General features: G+C 38.7%; 1 protein-coding gene and 1 pseudogene across 2 annotated transcripts in view; one reads left to right on the top strand and one right to left on the bottom strand.

Moving 5' to 3' along the window:
* ERO1B (endoplasmic reticulum oxidoreductase 1 beta) overlaps nt 1-23,266 on the top strand; it is a 50,388-nt gene that overhangs the window by 992 nt on the left and 26,130 nt on the right. For both annotated transcript variants that reach the window (XM_019746996.2, XM_088799088.1), the window contains exons 2-5: nt 8,055-8,174; nt 12,543-12,626; nt 16,335-16,376; nt 18,203-18,285. In XM_019746996.2, coding sequence (XP_019602555.2) covers nt 8,055-8,174; nt 12,543-12,626; nt 16,335-16,376; nt 18,203-18,285 — 329 coding nt within the window. The remainder of the gene's footprint in view (nt 1-8,054; nt 8,175-12,542; nt 12,627-16,334; nt 16,377-18,202; nt 18,286-23,266) is intronic.
* LOC109455417 (nucleosome assembly protein 1-like 1 pseudogene) lies at nt 18,870-19,978 on the bottom strand (annotated as a pseudogene).

Here is a 23,266-nt window from a genome sequence, read left to right as displayed (position 1 = left end):
GGGAAAAGGTATCTCAGGTGGCCGGATAGCCAGGGGAGACGTGATTTGAGGCAATTAATGCTCCTTGCTAAGAAAAATAGGAGGTAACTATGAGTGTAACCATGTAAACATGTTTTTCTGATTTTATTCAGACACTTTTCATGGAGTTATGGTGTTCTGCACTACATCTCACAGTGGGATTTATTTGTGTCCGTGTTTCATTGTTTTTAAATGAGTGATTTGATGAAAATAAAAGGGGAAACTTAGTTTGAATTTTGAGGAGCATGTTAAAAATGCAAATTGTCTGGCCCCACTACCAGATATCCTGATTTAGGAGATCTGGATATGACCCAGGAATCAGCATTTTAAATGAGTCTTGTAGGTAACTGTTAGCCTTTTCAACCCCACTTTGGAAAACAAGTGGAAATCTGGGCATACCTACCAGACTTATGAAAAGAAAATTCTGATAAAATTATTTTCTAATTACTAGTTGGATGTTTGGTTTTGAGTGGAATTTACATTTAGATATTTTTCTAAAATGAGATTTTTCTCTTTTTATATAGCATAGTAATTGTATACTTTGTCACCAATCTAGAAGTTGATTTTTTGGTTTCGTCACTTGCCACTAATTATATGTATCAATGTTTTATAATTGCATCTGCACTTTAAATTTTATTGCACCTGTACTTTAAATTTTATTACATTGCATTTGTCCAAATGAATATATACAGTTTATCAGTGAAAGATTTGTGCGAAGTCAAGGTGGTATTGTGCCAAACAGTCCTCAAAAGTGAATACATTGGTTTTTGTTTCCAGTGGTACTTTCTCATACAGTGTTTGATCGTATTTCAGATAGTACTTTAATGTGTAACAGGTTTTCAATATATATTCTCTCATTTTATTTGATATAGCTCTCAGAAGTGGGGCTCTTTAGGTGATTGAAGTTCAAAGAGCTTACATGACCAGTAACATGACTTGTTAACTCTGAGCAAGATGAAGCTGGAACCTCAGGGAGTCCCTTTCTGGTCTGTACAGTACACCTCAGTGTGTTTGTTTCTTTGTCATGTAGAAATAAAGCGCAGGGAGACCCAGGAACATGAAAAAGGGGAACTAAGATAGTTCTTTCACTTCTCTTCCACATAGTAAATTGGAAGCAAAACACTAAACGCATAAAGGGAAGAAGTAGATTTTTTGAAAAATATTTCTTAACAAGAAATCATTAAGGAGATGAATATATTGACTATATCTCCTTGCAATAAAAGCACAAAATTATTTTTGAGCACAGAAAATGATAGGTGTTTGATAGGCGTTTGTATATCTCATACCCCATTTTCTTTTAATGGAATGCAAATGTGCTTTGTAGTGTGTCAGAGCCCTGGGAACTAAAGACCCAGTACGTAGTGAGGTAACTAGTTGTCTTCCTGTAAAGAAGTAGTTTCAGTCAGATATATTTTTAAACCTTTGCACATACATTTCGGAGGTGGCATGAAACCCAGGAATACACAGAGGGCCCCCCCAAAATGGAAAGCCACAGTCTTGGGACTCAAATAGTGCTGTTCCAGTCCATTACCCTGGGGATTTTCCCAAACCCTGAAGACCTTGAGCTTCTGCTTTAACAGCTGCATGGGATGGAATAGGAAAGACATACAGCCTGTGTCTGCCCGGGGAGAGGAAGCTAAAACGAGACCTCACCATGAAACTTGGACTCTGAAGAGCTACATACACCCTCACTATAAGGGCGAATGAGAAACAAATCCCACTGTGAGTAAGGGGAAAGGAAAAGAACTTGAGAGGGGTGTGGGGAGAAAAACTCCCTTGAGAATTTGTAGCCACGAGCCACTCTTATACAGGTTTGCAAGCCATATTCATGCCACCTGTGCTGGGAAAGGCTTTGAATGGAAATTTTTATTTATAGCAGTTCCTGGTTGGTTAGCCCCCAGCTTACTGGTAAAAGCAAATATCCATCCCCTCTAGAGGAATTTATTTTCAACCCAGGCCCTAAAATATTCTTGAAGATAAAGTGCCAGGAAGAATAGTAGCTAACAGCCACAAATCACAAAACACACAAGGCACCATGAATGAGGTATTAGCAATATAGACTATAAAAGTAGACCTGTAATGACCTAGATTCTGAAAATATCAGACATAATTTAAAATCATGTTTAATGTGTTTAAATAGAGAGAACGAGAAACTTGAAAATGTGAAAAAGGAACAAAGGACCAAATTAAAGAATGACCTAAAGAGATTAAAACAATGAAACAGAAGTTCTAGAAATGAAATTAGAAACTCAGTGGTTGGTTTAAGCACCTGATTATACCCAGCGAAAGAAATGATTATTGAATTAGACCATTATTTTGTCTTTTTCTTTCTACTTCATCCTCCAACACCTCCTTCCCCCCCACTCTTAGCTTCATACTTTACTACCAAAGTTGGATGAGCCAGAGCAGCCCATGTCTGTGTACCTGCTGGTCTCGGCCCTACATCTTGACTTCTGCTGATTCCCATGGATTCCCGTGGATAAACTGTTCGTACTCTTATCAAAGGCCAATTCTCCTTTCTCGTTTAGGACCTGGCTTGAGCAAATCTGCCCGTTCTCTCCTGGATCATTAATTTTTCCTTCTCTAAATGGACAGCTGCATGCTGTCGTCCTAAAACGTGCTGTTCATGCTACGATTGTAAAGTTCTCTGTTGACCCACCCATCTCTCTGACTCTGCTCCATTTTTCTGTTCCCCTCTATAGAATAAAATGTCCTCAAAAGAGTTATCTTTGTCCCTCCTATTCTAGACCTCGCTCCAGCTCATTCCAGTTGGACTTGTGTCCCTCCCACTCCTCCGAAGCTGCTCCTGTCAAGGTCACAAATGTCTTCCTTGTTGCTCAAGCCAGTAGTTTTTGAATCTTCACTTTACCTACCAGCAGGATTTTTTCACAGCTCACCACTCACTCTCCTTGAAATACTTATTACTTGTGGCTTCTAGGATGTGATTTCTGTCTTCCAGGCCAGTCTTTCTCAGTATCCTTTGCTTGTTCATCTTCTGCCCTTGACCTCTAATCATTTGAACCTCAGGGTTCAAATCCGATACTCTTTACTCTCTATCTTGGTTGTCTCATTTAGTCTCTTGGCTTTAAACACCATCTATATAACTGACTTTCAGAACCTCCAGGCTAGGAGTCTCTCGGCTCTAGATCCTCTATCCAGCTGCCTTTCAGCATCTCCACTGGGGTGATTACTAGGTATGCAAACCTGATGACCAGGAGACAAATTCCTGATCTTTTCACTCAGATCTGCTCCGCCCAGTCTTCTCCCCCTTAGGCTTGTGCTGCGGCCACACTGACCGCCCTGTTCCTGAAACACGGCCATGGTCTTGCCTGGAGGCCTTTGGACGCCTCGTACTCTGTTCTCATCTATTCATGTGGCTTCACTCGCTCACTTTCGTAGATTTCTGCTGAAGTGTCACCTTATTTGACTTGGCCACATATCTCAGTTGTTTCCTTCCCTGATCATACAACATAAAAGAGAAAAACCCTCCATATTCTTCACCTTCGTATTCCTTTTACCATCTGATTGAAACTCAGTGGCTTCCTATCTCACTCAGTGAGGTATAATACGACCATACATTTAGTCTGTGTCACCTGGTCCTGGTGCAGAGCTCCTAAATCCCTGAGAATTTCCTGAGTGGTAGGAGTGCCTTTTGTTTTTCATAATAAGCCCTTTTCAGTCGCACCCAAGTTTTATGCTAATGTAGTGACTTAGGTGAGAACCCCTATGTGGCCTCAGGATGGGACTGGTCACTGGAAAGACCAAGTGATTAGAGGACTGGAACTTGTAGCCCTACCCACTGACCTTCCGGATGCGGGGAGGGGTGCTGGTGATGGAGCTCTGTAAAAGTTCTTAAACCCAGGAGGTGTGATGAGCTTCCGGGTTGGTGAGCACGTTGGCTGGCAGGGGGAGAGGCTGGGAGGCATGGAAGCTCAGCACTTGCATCTCCCAGTAGTGAGGAATCTCTTCCATTTGGCTGTTCAGGAATTGCATCCTTTACAAGAACCAGTAAACATTAATAAAGTGTTTTCCTGAGTTCTGTAGCCATTCTAGCAAATTATCAAACCTGAGAAGGTAGTCATGGAAACCCCTGATTTATAGCCAGTCAGTCAAGTGCAGGTGGCCTGGGGCTTGGGACCAGCGTCTAAGAAGTCCTGTGGGTCTGAGCCCTTAATCTGTGGGCTCTGCTTGAACTCCAAATAGTATCAGAATTGAACTGGGCACTGAGTTGGTTGGTATGATAAAACACCAAACTTGGTAAAAGCCAAAAATCTTATAATGGTCTCTTAATTCTTTCCTTTTCTTTTTTTTAAAATCTACTACATACCCTCTTTTTCATTCCTCAAAAACACTGGGCCAACTTACTGCCTTAGGGTCTCACATTTAGTATTCCCAATTCCTGGAATGCTTCCCCCACCCCCACCCTCAAAAAGCATGGCTTGTTCCTTTCTCTCCTTCAAATTTTACCAAAATTTCAGTGAGACCTTTCATTACTACCCTTTTTTAAATAGTAGCAGCCCCAATTCTGCAATACCTATCTCCATTCTCCAGTTTTCTTCCATATCACTTTATTATCTACCATCTGGCAGACTCTGTACTTTCCTCATTTGTTTTTTTCTCTCCCCCTCTGAAAGAAATCCTGGAGGGCAGAGATTTTTGTCTGTGTCTTTTTTCTCCTAATTCTATATTCCCAGCACTTAAAACAGTGCAAGCTTTATGTTAGACCTTCAATAAATATGTTGAATGAATAAATAAATGAATGGAAAATAAATTAGTATGAAGCCCAGAGAGATAACAGATAATACACGTTCAAAAGAGCTTAAGGGCATGGAGAATAGAGAAGCTCTGATGTGTCTGAGTGGAGTTCCAGAAGAACATAATAGAATGGGAAAAAGCAGGATTGATTCCTGATGTCGATATGAAAAAGAACCCAATAGAAAAATGAACAAAAGTCATGAAGAGACATTTCACACAAGAAGAAATGCAAATGTCTTATAAATTGTACTTCATTAGTGTAATTAAAAAACCAGATACCCTTTCATTTTTACTAGATTGGCAAAAATTAAAGCCTTTGTTAATATCAAATATCAGTGAGAATATGTCTTAGCAGTAACTCCCATCCACTGTTGCTAGGATTGTAAATTGGCACAATTATTTTGTAAGTAAGCCTGCCATTTTCTAGTAAAACTGGACATATACTTATAGCAATTACACTCCTAAGCATATAATCTGGAGAAACTCTTATATACTATATGGAGAGATGAACAAAAATGTTTGTATAGCATTGTTCTTTAGCTAAATCTGGAAACAACTTAAATATAGATGATTGGTTTCTTATTGCTGCTGTAACAACAAAAAAAGTCCCCCAAATTTCAACATAAACTTGTAGTTCTGTAGACCAGAAGTCTGAGAGTGTGTCTTACGGGGTTAAGATCAGGGGTCAGCACAGCAAATTCCTCCCGAGGCTTTAGGGGAGACCGCTCCTGCCTTTACCAACTTGGAGGCTGCTGTGTTCCTTGGCTTGCAGCCTCCTCCCCATCCTTAGAGCCAGCAGTGTAGCATCTTCCAGTCTCTCTGTGACTCGGACACTCCTATCTCCCTCGGTCTAACATTATTCTCTGAATAGCCTTAGCTTAGTCACATCTGCAAAATCCCTTTTGCCACGTGAGATAAATTCACAGGTTTCAGGAGTCTGGGCATGGACATCTTTGGAGGCCCTTATTCTGTCAATGTATCATATGAACCAACAATAAAAGAAACTGTGATACTTTCATATAACATTTAACACTTACAGCTACTGTAACACTCATCATCTTGGATTGATGTCAAAATAAAATGTTATCAAAAGAAGCACATCACAGAACAATCCACACATTAGATTTCTATTAATATCAAAGTTCAAAATCAGAAGGAAAAACTTTACATATGTTGTTTAGGGACACATCATTCGCGATGCAATTACAAAGAAAAGTAAAAAAAATTAACAAAAGTAAGATTTTTTACCTCCATAGGGAGGGAGATGGCTGTGATTAAGGAGGGACTTAAAAGATACAGGCAGCATTTCTTGTTTACATTTTTAAAGTTTGCTGATACACAGGTTTTTGTCTTTGTAATAGTCTTTAAGAGTTAGAAATATGTACCTGGTAATTTCGTATACCTCACCCCAGCCCCTACCACAATTAAAATATTTAAAAAAAATAAAATATAGTTTATTAACTACAAGTCAGCAATTTAAGAAAAATTGAGAAGAAAGCAATCACTGGATAAAATTTTTTAAAACCTACAAAGTTATTCTTGGGTTTTGTTTTCTTCCTGCTATTATTTAGGGGCCAGAATTTGAAGTTTTCGTTAGACAAATGGGGTGAAATTCGGCAGAGTTACCGTGTTTCCCCGAAAATAAGACCTTACTGAACAATCAGCTCTAATGCATCTTTTGGAGCAAAAATTAATATAAGACCCGTTATTATATTATAGTATATATATTATCTTATATTATACCCAGTCTTATAGTAAAATAAGTAATGTCCATGCCCTGACTCCTCTTATTGTAAAATAAGACCGGATCTTATATTAATTTTTGCTCCAAAAGACGCATTAGAGCTGATTGTCCGGCGAGGTCTTATTTTCGGAGAAACAGTAGTGGCAAGACCTTAGTAAATGGGATCACAAAGCAGACAGAATTCCAAAATTCTTGGTAATGACCCCTGTTCTTTATCTCAGGAAAGAAAGCATTGGGCAGAAACAAACCACTGAGAAGGACTGGTTTCCATTCTCTGGCCATTCTTTGCATCTGTTCCTCCTACTGGTCCCATGAGTAACCTGTAACGGGCTGAGTCCCATTTACTTTTTACATTTTAATTTTAATTGAGGTAATTGTAGATTCCATGCGGTTGTAAGAAATAGTACGGAGAAATGCCATGTACCCTTTATCCAGCTTTCCCCAATGGTAGTATTTCGTAAACATACAGTATTATAACCAGGACATTGACACAACCTACTGATCTTATTCAGATACCTGGTCCCTTGTCTCATCTGTGTATGTACGCATGTATGAGTTGCATGCTCCTTATCACATGGGTTGTATGTGCCCACCACCAGTCAAGATACTGAACAATTTCATCACACAAGGATGCTTCCTGTTACCCTTTTATAACCCACCTCCCTCCTTTCCCTACCCCCACTCCAGCTTCCATCCCTAGTCCAGTCTCTAAACCCTGGCAACCAATTATCTGTTTGTGCTCCCTTTCTAAAGCTTTGTCATTTCAAAAATGTTAAATAAATGAAACATACAGTATGTAACCTTTGGGATTGGTGTTTTTCACTCAGCGTTATTCTGTGAAGCTTCAACCAAGCCGAGCATGTCAGTGATCTCATTTTAAGATTTAGCTGAAGAATGTTTTATGGAATTTTTGGATTCTGAACTCTCTTTGGAAATATCAGTGTATCTTTGATTAATGTATATTTTGTGTAGTAGATAAAAGCATGTATTTTAAAGTGAGACAGACTTGGGCCTATGTCTCATTTCTACTTTGGAAAAATTATTTTAACCTTGCTAAGGCTTAATTTCCTTACATGTAAAACAAAGATGATAATATCCATTTCATTGGGTATTTAGAGAATAAATGAGATCCCTAACACTCTTAGTGCCATGACCATCACGTAAGGGTTCCTTGAATGGCAGTCTAAAAAAAAGATAGGGTTACTACAGCAATGTGACATCAGTAGTCTTGGAAGGAATTGCTTTAGCATTCCAACAACTACTTGGATTTTATGTATGCTTAGGCAAGGTAAGAAGCATCCGTATCTTGCTTTTTGACCACTATACAAGACTGTTTTGTTCTTCAGAATGGGGACATCTAATCCTTCTGTTGTTTTTTTATTGAATTGACCATACTAAAAAGTGACTGCTTTAATGTTCTGTATCTTAATGAGCAAATACTAGCTAATCTGAATGTATAAATTATTTTTTTACATAACAATACAGATTTGGTAAGGTCGAAACAGGTTTTAAATTTTATATATACATTTCTTTCTAGGTCACTGGAGTGCTAGATGATTGCTTGTGTGATGTTGATAGCATCGATAAATTCAATACCTTCAAAATCTTCCCAAAAATGAAAAAATTGCAAGAGCGAGACTACTTCCGTTATTACAAGGTATGGTTATAATTTTTCATTCCGTTGGTACCAAAGAATTTTATATAGCTGTCTACAGATGTGACTTTTATCACCCTTTGAAAGCCCATTTTGATTCTTCTCAGCACCCTACGTGTGTCTTTTGTCACGGAAATGGATTAAGTATTGCACTGAAAACCTGTTAGTCTTTTTGAACACTAAGAATCTGAACCCTCTTCCTATATTTGGGGAATTCTTTGTCTTTCAATTTTGGTTTTGAGGCAGAGACTCCTCCCTAACACAAAAGCTGAATGCCAGGGACTTATTTTGTCGGCCTCCCTTGTACCTTAGGTTCTGCCAACTAGACGCACCTGCCCAGGTTTTGAGCTGAGCTGAGGGCAGTGCCATGTGCCAGCGTTGCTGGCAGTGTAAAGTGCCAGGGCAGCAGACGGTCACTGGGCAGCTCACTGGAGGGCTTGCCAGCCAGGCTGCGGACACAGACAGAACACCAGCCACAGTAATACTGCAGAATTGGTCCTGAACTGTATTACGACAGTAGTCTCCTCTAGACCTTCACAAATCAGCAGTGGTAGTTTAAAGGCAGCAGCAATAAGGCATATTCAAAAGGACAGTGTTTTACATTTCAGAACAATATGCTTAGAGCTGCCCTTGTGCTTTGCCTGCGCTCTTGCTCTCAGTATTCAGTTGGGTGTATAACTTTCTTGATTTCATTTTTCAGTATATTTTAAGAATTGAGCAGATTTTCTCTTTTATCCTATTTCTGCATACGCTATCTTAGTCCTTTAAATATTTTAAAGGATAAAAAAATCCAGCATTTCAGTAATTGTAAGTAGTGCAAAAGGTAGCAAATTAGAGAATTAAAGATTTGGGAATGATCTCCACCCCCCAGGTCAGCACCAAGAATACCCAGAAAAGGTGACTGTTTCTCCTCTATACAAAACAGTGCAGCTCCCGCAGACTTATTTCACAGAGCAATCTATGCTTAGAGAAACCACTGAGTGTCTAGTGTTCTGGGCGTTTCACATGCGTGAGACAGATGGGAATAGCTTCTCATTCCCGCCTCTAAATCTACCAGTCTGGCTGCGTTTCTAGCTGCTTTCTCCTGCTCTTTTTTTACTACTAGGTTTAACCAGATGAAATTGTTGCTGTTATAGGTCAGAACGATTGAATGCTGCCAGTTTCACATGGTTCGGGCTAGTACAATGGAGGAAGTGTTTCTTGTATCAAAGGTCATCCCGTCACGGAACGCCCCGCTCACATCTCCACTCAGGGTGTCTCGGCCCTCACTCTACCACTTCTCCCTTTTGGGATCATGTCTTCTATTTCTGTCAATAGTAGGCACTCGAACATTTGAATACATGAATGAGTATCTCATTTAATCTTTACACTGAATGAACACTGTCAGGTCAGTATTAGCCACATTTTGTAAATGAAGAAACAATGGCTTAGGTGTCCCAGGTAGAGTTGGATTAAGAAAAGGTGTGGGAGCATCTCGCACAATTGAAAGATAAGCTGAAGTAGCATACTTCAGAAAAGGGAGAAATTAGAGCGGCCACTAATGACCATTCTCTTTATGGGCCACCAAAATATTGGGTCTAATTCACCATTTGCTCATGTTTTTGCAGCACTTTGTGCAAGAGTTAGATTCCTGGGAGAAGGGATTTCCTTCTAATGAACAAAAGAGGGGAAGACACTTTGGTGAACACTCCTATTTGCATAAATATAAGGGCAATCATTTTTACTTAAAGGGAAGTTAGGAGGGATGTAACAGAAGAAGGAAACATGGAAGTTGGATAGGCAAAAATTCCAATGTGGGCCTTGGCTAGCCAACATACAATTTACCCATATACATGTAATTTAAAGAATGTTCTAACCAACACCATGAAATTATTCCCTATGGAACCAGCATATACTCATACCCTCTCTACAAGGGGAGTAATGCAATGATCTAGTTAATGCATTTACCTTTAGATATCACCCAAGTGGAGGATATTTGGATGATACGTATCCTTCTTCTAGTTCTGTTACTCTCTGAATCAAACAAAAAGAAAATGTAGCCAGTATACTCTACATATAACAGTGGCAGAAAAGGAAAGCTAGGAGAAGAGGTTAATTTTAAACACACTTACATACTTAGATTCAGCAAGCAAGCAAATATAGGTCGAAGCAACAATATACCTCTATCGACTGATCAATCTGATCAGGGAGACAAACAATAAACAAGTAAGCAATACCACATAATTTCATACGGCTACAAGTGCTTTGGAGAAAAATAAAGCAAAGTAGGAGATACAGAGGAAGAGGGGTGCGGAGGCTGGGTAGCCCTATTTTAAAGAAGTTGGTCAGGAAAAGAAGAAATTCATGCTGTCCCGTTTGAGCCAAGACATACCTGCTGTGAGAGAGTAAGCTGTGCCAATACCTGGGGCGAGAACACGCCAGGCAAGGGGAGTGGAACTGCAGGTATGAAGGGCTTGACTGCAGGTAGAAAGGTTTAGTGTTTGAGGAATAAGAAGACGACTGACATAGCTGGAGGAAAGTGAGTGACAGGCAGAGTTGGAGAGGTAGGTAAGGGGTAGAGGAAACAAATTAGAGGAGGGCCTTGTTAAACACCTGAGGATGTTGGATTTTACTATAAGTGTGGTACAGAGCTAGCAGAGGGCTTTGGAGCTGGCCAGGTTGTCACAGGTTAAGTCCCCTGGGAAGCCGACTCCAAGACAGTGATTAGTGTATGAGAAGTTAATTAGGGACTACTCTTGGAACCAACAAATTAGGGAAAGGAAAGGAAGGGTGGGAAGAGGGAGAAGTAAAGCTGTGATGCAGCTTCAGTGCAGACCTTGGGGACCTCTTAAGATGGGATGACCCTCAGAGCTGTCCCCACTTGAGGTAGAGGTCTAGGCCACTAGATCCTTGCACCAGTCGTTGGATGAAGGCCCTCACAGGAACGGGTGAGGTGACCTTGGGCAAAGTGTCTGTCTCTTTTTGTCTCTCTCAAAGTGTCTGTCAGTTCAAAACCGATTTTCAGAGGTGTTGTATGTGGGGTGAGAAAGAGAAGAGTCGAGGCTGATGCCAAGATTTTGGCCTGAGGGACTGGATTAATGGAGTTGCTATTTGCTGAGACGTCAAGAATTACTAGAGGGAAGAGCACGATTTTGGGTATGTTAGTTAAGTCTGACATAGTAAGTGCCTGTGGATGTTCCATGGGAGAGCTGGATGAGGCAAAGGGAGTGAGCCATGAAAAGGTCTGGGAAAGCATCAGTGCAGGCAGAGAGAACGGCCCTGGGACAGAAGCAAGCTTGGTGTGTGCCCAGCAGGAAGGCTGGGGTGGCTGGGGCGCGTGGCAGGGCATGAGCTCAGAGAGGTGGGCAGGAGGCCGGGTGACGGAGGGTCCGGTGGAGCCAGCTGCAGGGTTCCATTTCCTCCAAAGGTGATGGAAGCCACAGGAGGTTCCAGCGTGGATTGGTATAATCCAAATTAGGTTTCAAAGAGAGTCGTGGCTGCTGTGTGAGAATAGATGGAAGTGGAAGCAGGGAGACTTGCTGTAATCCTGGCAAGAAATGAGTGGTGACAGTGGAGGTGGTGAGAAATGGATACTGAACTGTTTCAAGGGGATGAAGCAAGAATACCACTGTGATCTTCGACATGGGCGATCCATCTGGAAGTCCTATTGAATTACTATTTTCCCGTCATGTTTAGAATGTGACATTTCAGAGTTCTTCCAATGATTAAAATGTCCTGCACGATCTTCCCTCCCCCGCTAAAAGTCAGCAAAACTGGCATTTTTCCATTCCCAGAACTATCCAAGCTCTGTCACTTTACCCAAACGCACACTTCGTGCGACGTTCATCTGTCCTGAAATATTACCTCCTCCGAGGTCTCCAGCCACCAGCCCCTTCAGTTTCTATCACAGAACTCCGAATTTTCCTGGGTAACACTCACCACAATTTGTTATTAAATAAATATACAAATATATCATTTCTGTTCCGTCCAGTAGACTGAGTTCCGGGGGAAGTGCTTTTTCTGCCTCCTTTTCCCCTGAAGCCCACCCAGCCCTGACACACACTGGGTGCCATACACACTTGTTCAGTGAACCGGGCGTGAGAACCCTGGACGATGGGGAAGTGTGCGCGTAGTCAGATGCTTTCCAGCTTCTTCGGATGAGCCGTGCACTTGATTCCTTTTTTGAAGTGTCAGAGGACTAATAGCATCATTTATTTTTAAAACTCAATATTCTATCTGGGTGTCTGAAAAACTTGCAGTCATTTTAAATTCTGAACTATACAGTAGGCACGTCTTTTGATTCCCCACCACATCCCCAGCGTGGTGACACTGAAAAGAGTGCTGCACCTCTGTGACACACGCTTGCTCATGTTAATTCATTCTTTCTCTAAGGTTAACCTGAAGCGACCATGTCCTTTCTGGGCAGAAGATGGCCATTGCTCAATAAAAGACTGTCACGTGGAGCCCTGTCCAGAGGTAACACATTTAAAACCAGAGGCTGTTCTAGGATCTACAACTGACTGACTTATTTCACGCTTTATTGAATCTTCATCTTGTTTCATAGGCAAAAAGTGTGCCACTGGACCTTAAATTTCAAATTTAAAGTGGGAATTAAAGTGCATAAAGCAGGGAGATTTCAGGCTCGGAATTAGATTTTTACTTGGTCTTGTTAGTAAGGGAATGCTACATTTTAGACCTTGCTTTGTGACATCTAGCGTAATTTTTATTTTTTTCATCAGTAATTAGTTATACGTTATGTTTTCATTTTACTTTTGGCTTTTCTTACCTAACCAATTGGTCTAATTTTTTGTCCTTAAAAATATGAAAAAAACATCTCAACGAATGTCCTTCCTAATAGGGAAAAATATTGTCTTCATTTTCCTTTAAGAATATAATGTTTTTTAACGTTTTAGTTTGAAATAATGTCAGACCTAGACAAAAGTTGGAAGAATAGTACAAGCCATCCCATATACTTTTTATCCAGATTTCCTACTCTTTAATGTTGATCACATTTGCTTTGTTCTCTGTCTGTATATATTAATATTATCCTGAACTATTTAGGTATAAGTTACCAGCATGATTCCTTACCCCTAAATTCTTCAGTGTGTATTTCCTTAGAAACAAGAGTATTCTCTTACCTAACCACAGCATAATTAATAATACAGGAAATTAATATTAATGTAGTCTATAGATCTTAATTATCTATTGCCAACTGACTAATGTGCATTATAGAAAAAAAAAAAAAGTTTCTGATCCTGAATTGTATGTAGCATTTGGATGCCATGTCTCTTTAATCTTTTTAATCTGGAATAGTCTCTTGGTAGTTCGTCTTTCAATGTCTTGACATTTTTCCTTCCCTCCATCCCTCCCTCCCTTCCAGTATACCAGTTATTTTGTAGAATACCCCTAATTTGGGGTTTTTCTGATGTTTTCTAACTGTCAGATTCAGGCCACACACTTTTGGCAGGTGTGTCATAGAAGTGATGTGTCCTTTTGTCCTTCTTAGTGTGTCGTATTAGAAGGTACATGCTGTCATCGTCATCACTTGATTAAGGTGGTGTTTGCCAGATTTCTTCACTGTAAAGTGGGAAAAATCTTTGAGACTGAAAATATCCCAGTTTTCATCATACTTTTACCATCATAATTTTAGCATCCATTGATGATTCTTTCCTGAATTATTTATACGATGTTTGCCATATAGTGATTTCCTGATTCCATTTCCTCTACGTTTATTAGGTGGCAAGAGATTTTTCTTGTCTTCCCTTTATTTATGTATGTAATTATATGTTTATGCCAGTATGAACCTGAATTATTATTTTTAATAATTTTTTAATTTTTTTTATAACAGCTTTATTGAGACTTAAAATTCACTCTTTCTAAAGTATACAATTCAGTGGTGTTTAGTCTATTCACAGAATTGTGCAACCATCGCCACTACCTAATTTCAAAACATTTTCACCACCCCAGAAAGAACCCCCCCTGCCCATTAACCATCACTCCCCATTGCCCCCTCCCGCTGGAAACACTTATCTACTTTCTGTCTGCATTAATTGGCTTTGCCAGTTATGGACATGTCACGTAAATAAAATCATATACTATGTGGTCTTGTTACTGGCTTCATTTGTATTGCCAAATAATATTCCATTGTGTGGTTATTCATCAATTGATGGACGTGTGGTTGCTTCCACTTTTGGGCTGCTATGAATAGTGCTGCTATGGACATTCAGGTAGAAGGTTTTGTGTGGACATATGTTGTCAGTGCTCTCGAGTGTGCATCTTGCAGTGGAATTGCTGGGTCATGTAGTAGCTTTGACTCTTGGAGGACCCACCAAACTGTTTCCAGTGTGGCTGCACGTTTTACGTTCCCACCAACATGTGCGAGGGTTCTAATTTCTGTACATGCCGTCAACACTTGTTTTTGTTTATTTTAGCCATCCTCGTGAATGTTACGTCATTTGGGTTTTGATTTGCATTTTCCTGATGGCCAATAACATCAAGCATCTTTTCAGGTGCTTAATACCATCTTTGGAAAAATGTCTATTCAAATCCTTTGCCCATTTTAAAATTGAGTTGCCTTTTGATGAGTTGTAAGAGTTATTTGGCTGCATAGTATGTACTTCTAAATTGTTTTTACATTAAAATAATCATTTTTTGTTGACAGTGGATTATCTTCTTTTGTCAAGTTTCTAATAAGAATAAGTAAAGGTGTTTGTTTGTATATGCATTTAAAAATTCCTGTCTGTTCCCTTCCCTTTCTCCCCAGAGACAGAAACGAGCCCTTCATGTTGGTCCTTTTAAGTGATGTGAGGATATTTGTATTTTTCTCTCTTTGGGGGAAAATTCAGTAGCCATTTCCTATTGACCCCAAACGTGTCATGATACAGAATTAAAGCTTGCATTCTCTTAACTGTAACTGTCGTTCTGCTTCACGGTGCTTGTGTGAGTGGCCACAGTCAGGTTTGTTTCATGCTCGATTTTGGTTGTTAAATTTATGGTTATAATTACTTTTAACAATTCTTTTTTGGTGATTTTTATGTTATTCATGACGATCTTCTATGGTGCTTACCGCCATATTTCTAAAAGGCCTATGTTAAGATTATTTGCTTAAGTCAAGTTAGTGCACTTAGCATCAAACCTTTTAAAAAGCTGCTAAAGATTTTAACATACTATTCTAGTTAGAGGGCATACAGGAGTCAGAGGGTGCTTTGGATTACTATTTATTCCTTATTTTAAATTCAGGGTCATATCATTGTGACTGCTCGATTTGACTTCAGTTTTATAGTTTTCTCTCTTCTGCCCTCGTTAGAGATACTAGGAAACATGGAAATGATAAAATACTGGCAGCAAGTAACATTTGTATCGATATGGTCTTTTTATTGATTAGGAAAAAATTTATTGTTATTTTCTTTAGCCAGACGGAAAAATGTTTATTCTGAATATTTGGTTAAACTGTATCTATGAAACATGAAAATTTTTTAGTAGTTAATTTGCTATTAATTTGATAGCTCATTGATATAAACATTGGAAATCAGTCCCCTGGGTTGATCAGAGCATCAACCTGTGATTGTCTGATTTCAGATGTGATTTTTTTTTTATTGTGTTTGATAAGCCAGGTGTGATAATTCATTGGTTTATTTATTAAAGCCTAAAAGCAATTATTAGCTTTGTAGAAAAGAAAATCAGATATACATGCAGTTCTCCTATTGGTAAATCCCAGGTTAATCATACTCTAGCCTTCTATGAATCCAAAATTGCCTAAACCTTAAACATCAATTTAGAGCAGAAATTAAAATTGAGCATGATATATTTCAAATAAATTTGAAATTTTTAAAAACTTCTTTTTCTGTGGTAAGAAAATGTATGGAAAAAGTGATTGTCATTTTTTTAAACCTAAAAATTATATAAACTGGTAAATACTGCATTGAGAGTTTAAATTAGAGCTCATTTTGATGCTTTAATTTTGTGTGTCATTCAATTTTCTGTCCTATGATTACAAGTCTGCACATTGGTGTAACTCTTCCTTTTACCTCACAGAGGCAGTACGAAAACAGAATTTGAATGTATATTTTCTCTTCATAGAATAAAATAGCCTTTGTATTAGAGCAATAGCATTACTAATTTGTGAAGAAATCCGAAAAAAAAAATCAAGATTGCTTGTAAAATTGCTGTTGTTATTCTTTTAAGAGTAAAATCCCAGTTGGAATTAAAGCTGGAAGTTCTAATAAGGTGAGTCACTCTTCTTCCTTGAATATTTCTGCTTTACATGGTGAAATTTACCATTTACTGCTTGACAGTAGTTGTAGAAGAGACCCATAACATTGTTACCGTGTTTCCCCCAAAATAAGACCTAGCTGGACCATCAGCTCTAATGCAAATTTTGAAGCAAAAATTAATATAAGACCCGGTCTTGTTTTAATATAAGACCTGGTCTTATATAATATAATATAATTATACTGTAATATAATATAGTATAATATAATATAATATAATACTCATATTAATTTTTGGTCCAAAAGACGTACTAGAGCTGATTGTCTGGCTAGGTCTTATTTTCGGGGAAACATGGTAGTTGGGAATGGATACGTTTTGCCTTAAAATCCCAAATTTCTAATTCTTGTAGCAAGCAGAGAGATTGTATATTCTTACAATTAAAATTATATAGCTTCTTATGAAATATTTCAGTTTTGTTTTGCAACCTCTAGAAGAACTACGAAGTGTAACTACAGTGTCAGATGGCCTCCTCAACAGGTGTTTAATCATACACGTATTTTTGGTCTTCTGTTTCCACTAGTCGACCTGTCATATTCAGGATTATATTGTATAGAGTAAATAGTTGTCAGGTTATTTTGAGCATAGTAGTTGCAAATGGAATTAAAATATTCCTTTACTAAAGCTTCCCCTTTGCCTCTTCTGAGCATGCCATAATTTACTTTGTCATTCGTATGTTTTTAGGTAACGGTATACTCGTAGTTTTTCACTATTGTACGTACGTCATAAAGATCCTGGTACCCTCTCTCTCTGCTTTCTTCCTCATTCTCGCTGCATTTTCTTCTAGCATGCTCTCCCCCATGTGGCCTTTTGTTTGTGTTCATTCTCATGTATTTATTTTTGTTAAAGAACTAAAGCAAATAAATAAATTGTATAAAAACAGTTGGAATCCTTTCTAGACTCCTTCCCAATCCCTTTCTGTTTCCTCCCTCCCCAGGGCTAGACAGTTTTCTGAAGTTGATGTGTATCCTTCTGTGATCCTTTTTATGTTTATACTTTATTTTGCTGTATCCACAAGTGTATATTTAGATCTTTTGTATGAAACTTTAAAATTTTTAAAATAATATTGTATTTCTTTAGGTTAAAAACATTTTTTTCAGTTTGTATTTTTATTGAGTAGTATGCTTTTGAAATTTTGTCTCTTGATACATGTAGATTTAAAAAATGTAACATCTGCATAATATTCAGTTGTGTGACTATATCATGGGTTAGCCATTCCCCTGTTGATGGACATTTCCATTGTTTTCAGCCTTTTGCTGTTAAAAACAGTGATGCACTAGCGTCTTGTCTTTTGTCTCATCACGCACACGTAAGAGTTCCTCTGGGTCTGTAATTAGAAATAAGATTGTTGGGCCATAGGGTGTGCCTATCTCAGCATCACAAGATAGTACCTGACAACTTTCTAAAGTGGTGGTGCCTCGATGTTGTTTTTGTTTTTAAATACTGCTCTGGATATGGTTTCAGAGTGGGACTGCTGGCTCAAGGGCTTATGCATTTTCAAGCTCTAAATAAATGTCAAATGATGTTCCCAAGAGGGTTTTCTCAGTTTACATCATCACCAATGTGATGGTTGTTATGTTTTTAATGTCCTTGCTTATTGATTAGGTAGAAATTTGTGACTAATTTTCATTTGTATTTCGTACATAGTTAGGGATTTCAGTAACAGAATTATCCATGTTTAGTGTATATCAGCATTGACAGATTTACTGTTCTGCCGGTTGAGCCTGAAATAAAGAGAAAGGAATGAATTTTACTGAATGTGTTTATTATTAACTTCCTTTCAGTACTTGAAAGAGGCAAACAATACCAAAGAATTAGAAGATTGTGAGCAAGCTAATAAACTGGGAGCAATTAATAGCACATTAAGGTAAGTTTTGTTTTAGTAGTATTAAAAAAAATTCTCTTGTTTATACCAGAAATCTCCTGTTTTTCTTGTGAGTTTAAAACACTAATGTTTCAACTACTTTTTAAGAGGAACAAGTTATTCTTTATCCTAAATTTTGTGCTAGCTTTGCTTCCTCTTGACTGATTTGTTCTTAAATTTCTAAATCATCAATATTGACTCTATTCAAAAGTGAAAATTTAGAAGATTGCTCAACTAGCAGGGCTTCTGGATCTATTACTATGGGAAAAGGAATTTGAACCTAAGTCTTTCTTTTTTCTTTTTTTTAGTTTCAGGTGTACAAAACAATGTAATAGTTATACATTTACACCTCTCACAAAGTTATAACCCCTCCAGTCTCCTACCCCTCTGACATCATATATAGCTGTTACTGTACCATTGACTATATTCCCTATGCTGTACTCCATATCCCATGACCAAATAACCAAATATATATATGTGTGTGTGTGTGTGTGTGTATTTATTTTTATTTTTTGTTATTTAAATTATAGTTGACATTCAGTATTGTTCAACTTCAGCTTCCAGAATATAGCACAATGGTCAGGCATCTACACAGTCCGTAGAGTGGTCTCCCTGATAAGTCCAATACCCATCTGGTACCCCACATAATCTTCAGCATTATCACCCAGATCTCCATTCTCAGGAACGTCAGGAGGCGCAGAAAAATTAAAGAATCATTGGATACTGTTTTGGTCACAGTACGAACTGCCCCACTGGGTCCCTTGTGTTTCTGCTTCTTTTTAATGGTTTTCAGAGCGACATTCTTCCCTTTTTTCCAATCTGTCTGGCACCCTGTACAACCCACAATTTCTGGTCCATCAAAAGAAAAGGGATCAGAATCATCTGGTTCTGACCTCGTCCTCTATGTCATTGTCAGCACCTCATTTGTGAAATACTCATGGGCTTCAAAGTGAACTTCTAAGGCAAAAGTCACGGGCCGGCCAGCATCTGAGAACTTCACTTTAGTGCCTTTCACTGCTTCTAAATAGGTTCGTCATGCTCTGGACCATCTCACCCAGCAAGTCAGCATACCAGAAACAGTCAACCAAAGTTCAGGGATTCCCTTGGGGTCTTCTTTTTCTTCATCCTTTTTCTCATCTTCAAACTTGCCCTTTTCTGTTAGTTCCTCCGAAATTTTGTCTTTCTCATCTAGTTTCCATTGACATTCTTCTTCTGTAGGTTCGTAAATTGCATTGATGATCTCAAATCACGTATCTAATAAAGGCTGACAGACAACAGCGCACTTTCTTTCAAGGTCATTAACTTCATCATAGAAGTTGGCTTCTATCTGTGCACATTTACCTTGAAGGGTTTTGAGAGCATTCACTCACCTTTTAACCACCCTCGGCAAGCTTTCAGTGTATCCCGTCCTGTTTCTACTAGACCATCAAGTCTTTCTTGGAGGGCTGCAAGAACTGAGGATTTTGCATCCTCTGAACAGTCAGCCGACGCGATTTGGTTTTTGTTTCTTCACCAGTTTCTTCTTCTACTTCATCACCCAAAACTTAATCAAATTCAGACTGTTCTTGGTTGTCAGTGGCTGCCATGTTGTAAGAACTCCAAATATCGGTGTCTGGCATGGGTAGCCAGGCGGCCGGAGCTGGTTAGGTGGTGACTCAGGGAAGCCGCAAGAGGAGTAGGAGGTGGTGTCACGAGCAGAGAGCGCTGAAAAAGCTATATGTATATAGTTTTATCCATGTGATTTTATTTTTTCTTTATGTAAATGGTATAATACTGTATGTAACATTCTGCAACTTTCTTTTTACACTGCATATTTTGCTTTCTAGACCTATCCATGTTAAAACAGATTTGTCTCATTGTTTTAACTGATGAATAATTTTCACCATATAAATATATCATATTTTACTTATCTATTCCCCTACTGATGGACACTTAGGTTGTTTCAAATTTTTTACTTCTACAAATTGTGCTACCTTGAGCATCCTTGATAAAGTTGTTTTGGTAGGGTTTTTTTGTTTTTGTTTTGTTTTTTGGTGTACACTAGAAGTAAAATTGCTGAATCTTAGGACTGCCCTCTTGTAACTGTTCTTGATATTGCCCTAGTGGCTTTCCAGAGGTGCTTTCCAGAGTACTTATGTGGATATGTACTGCCTCCAGCGCTGACAACTTACTTTGCCAAAAGTTGATAATGTTTGATGAGTGCAAAATAGTATCTCATTTTTGTTTAATTTATATTTTGTTGATTACTAGTCAGTATGAGCATTTTTAAACTCTGTTTATTGGACATTTGAGTTTCCTATTCATTCAATAAATGAATGCCTACAATATGCCAAGCACTGTTGTAGGGCACTAGGAATATAGCTGTACGCATGACAAACAAATTCCTGCCCTCCGCAGCTTCATCCGGCGATAAACAACTAAAGTATATGGGAACTAAGTGAAATGGTGATGAGTGCCAGGGAGAAAAGTAAAGCAGGGAAGAATGATGGAGAGGGATAGAGCGAGGGTGGTTGCACTATCCTAAATTGGGTGGCCAGAGAAGACCAAAGTGATAACAGGACACATGAGCAGAACGCTCATGAAGGCATGAGTCACAGTATGGCTGCCTGGGGGATGAGTGTTTCAGGGATGTACAGCTGGTAGTGAAAAGTCCTGAGGCAGGAGCATAACTAGACCATCTAAGGAACCACAAGAAGGCCACTGTGGCTGGAGTACAGTGATTGAGGACAAAGTAGAAGACGACAAAGTCAGGAGATGCTAAGGATGGGGCAGGGGTGGGTGCGGTAGGGCAGGGCTCTTATAGAACCGTGAAGACAGCCATTACGATTATGAATACTGCTTTAAGCTGAGTGCCATGAAAAGTCATTAGTGGATTCTGAGTGAGAGTGTGAGGGAGCCAGGAGTCTGTTGTGGAAGCCTGGTTATGGATTGTTGTAGGAATTTAGATAAGACCTGATAGTGGTTTCGTTAAGACCAGGGTGGTAGCAGTGGAAATGAGGAGAAGTACTCAGGTCTGGGTAGGACTTCAAGGTAGAGCTGAGAGCATTTGCTGATGGATGTGGGGTATAAAAAAGGCAGGAGCTAGGAATGACTGCAAGATTTGGAACTAGAAAAATGGGTTTGCTATCCACTGAACGGGGGACACCCCGGGAGGAGCAAAATTATAGTTCAACCTTGGACTTAAGTGTGAGCTGCCCACAGGACACCCAGTTAGAGACGTGGGTCAGGCAGGTGGGTACACAAGTCTCAACTTCAGGGGAGAGTCTGGGCTGGAGACAAAATGTGGGAGTCAGTCAGTGACTATATGGTGTTTAGAAACCATAAACCTGAATGTTCCCAAGGAGAGACTATAAATAGAGAAATGATCCAGGGACTGGGCCTTAAGGCATTATATGATTTGGGGGGTAAATTGCCTGCTTATGTTCTTTGCTATTATTTCTCAGTTGGCGGGTTACTTTTTTTTTTAAGTTTAACTTTTTATTTATATTTCATTTTTTTATTACTAGTTTCAGGTATATGAAACAACATAATGATTAGACATTTACTGTCCTCTGACATCATATATAGCTGTTACTATACCACTGACTATATTCCCTATGTTATACTTTACATCCCATGACCATGTATATATATATTTAATTATAGTTGACATTCAATATTATTCTACATCAGCTCCAGGTGTATACAGCACAGTGGTCAGGCATCTACACAATCTATGAAGTGATCCCCCTGATAAGTCCAGTCCCCACCTGGCCCCCTATATAATCTTTACAATATTATTGATTTTATTCCCCATTCTGTATTTCACATCCCCGTGACTGTTTTGTATCTAGCAATTTGTACTTTCTAATCCCTTCACCTTCTCCTCCATTCCCCATCCCCACTTCCATCTAGCAACCATCAGTTTTTTCTCTCTCTCTGAGTCCATTTCTGTTTTGTTTGCTCATTTATTCTGTTCTTTAGATTCCACATATAAGTGAGGTCATATGGTATTTGTCTTTCTCAATCTGACTTATTTCACCGAGCCTAATATTCTCTAGGTCCATCCATGTTGTTGCAAATAGTAAAACTTCATTCTTTTTTATGGCAGAGTAATACTCCATTGTATAAATGTACCACAATGTCTTTATCCAATCATCTATTGATGGGCATTTTCATTGTTTCCATATCTTGGCTATTGGAATAGCACTGCAATAAACATAGGGATGCACGGGGGTGGGGTTGCATTTTTAAATTACTATTCATTTGTAGGCATTCTTCATATAATCTGATAATTCTTTGTTGGCTATATAGGTTGTTAGGGCTTGTCTTTTAATTTTGCTGATAGTTGTTTTTATTCAACAGAAGTTATTTTTTTTTTAACTTTTAAATTTAAGTATAACATATATAATGTATACAGATCTTAAGTGTAAAGGTCCATTTAATTTTACAAATGGAACCCAACTCTGTAGCCACTATCCAAAACAATATACTTGCTTACCCCCAGAGATTCCCACGTGGACTTTTCTAGTCATTACTGTCATGTTAACCATGATTTTGAGTTTTATTAACAGAGATTAATTTTGCCTGCTTACATAAATTGAATAATGAAGAATATATTATTTTGTATCTGGCTTCTTTTATTCAATGTTATGTCTGTGAAATTCATTCATATTCTTGAGCTTAGAAGCATTTACTTCCTTTTCATTGGTATATAGTATTCCACAGTAAGACAGTACCGTAATGTTTTCATCCTACTGTTTTCCACTTTGGGGCCATTTCAAAAAATACTTTGGTAGACACTTGTGGTGCATTTGGTATGCATTTCTGTGGCGAATATACCTAGGAGTGGAATTAAGTACTGCCAAATGGTTTTCAAAATGACTACCAAAGTACATTGCCACGAGTAGGGTACAAGAGTTCCTCATTCCACAACTTCTCCACCAGTGGGCACTGTAATTTCTAAACAGCTTTATTGAAGTATAATTGACATAGCACCTATTCA

The sequence above is a fragment of the Rhinolophus sinicus genome, chromosome 6 (genome assembly GCF_057876585.1).
Source record: "Rhinolophus sinicus isolate RSI-liver-muscle chromosome 6, RSI-T2T, whole genome shotgun sequence".
NCBI lineage: Eukaryota > Metazoa > Chordata > Mammalia > Chiroptera > Rhinolophidae > Rhinolophus > Rhinolophus sinicus.
The sequence above is the reverse complement of the archived record's forward strand: the minus strand, read 5'-3'. Positions and strand labels throughout refer to the sequence as shown.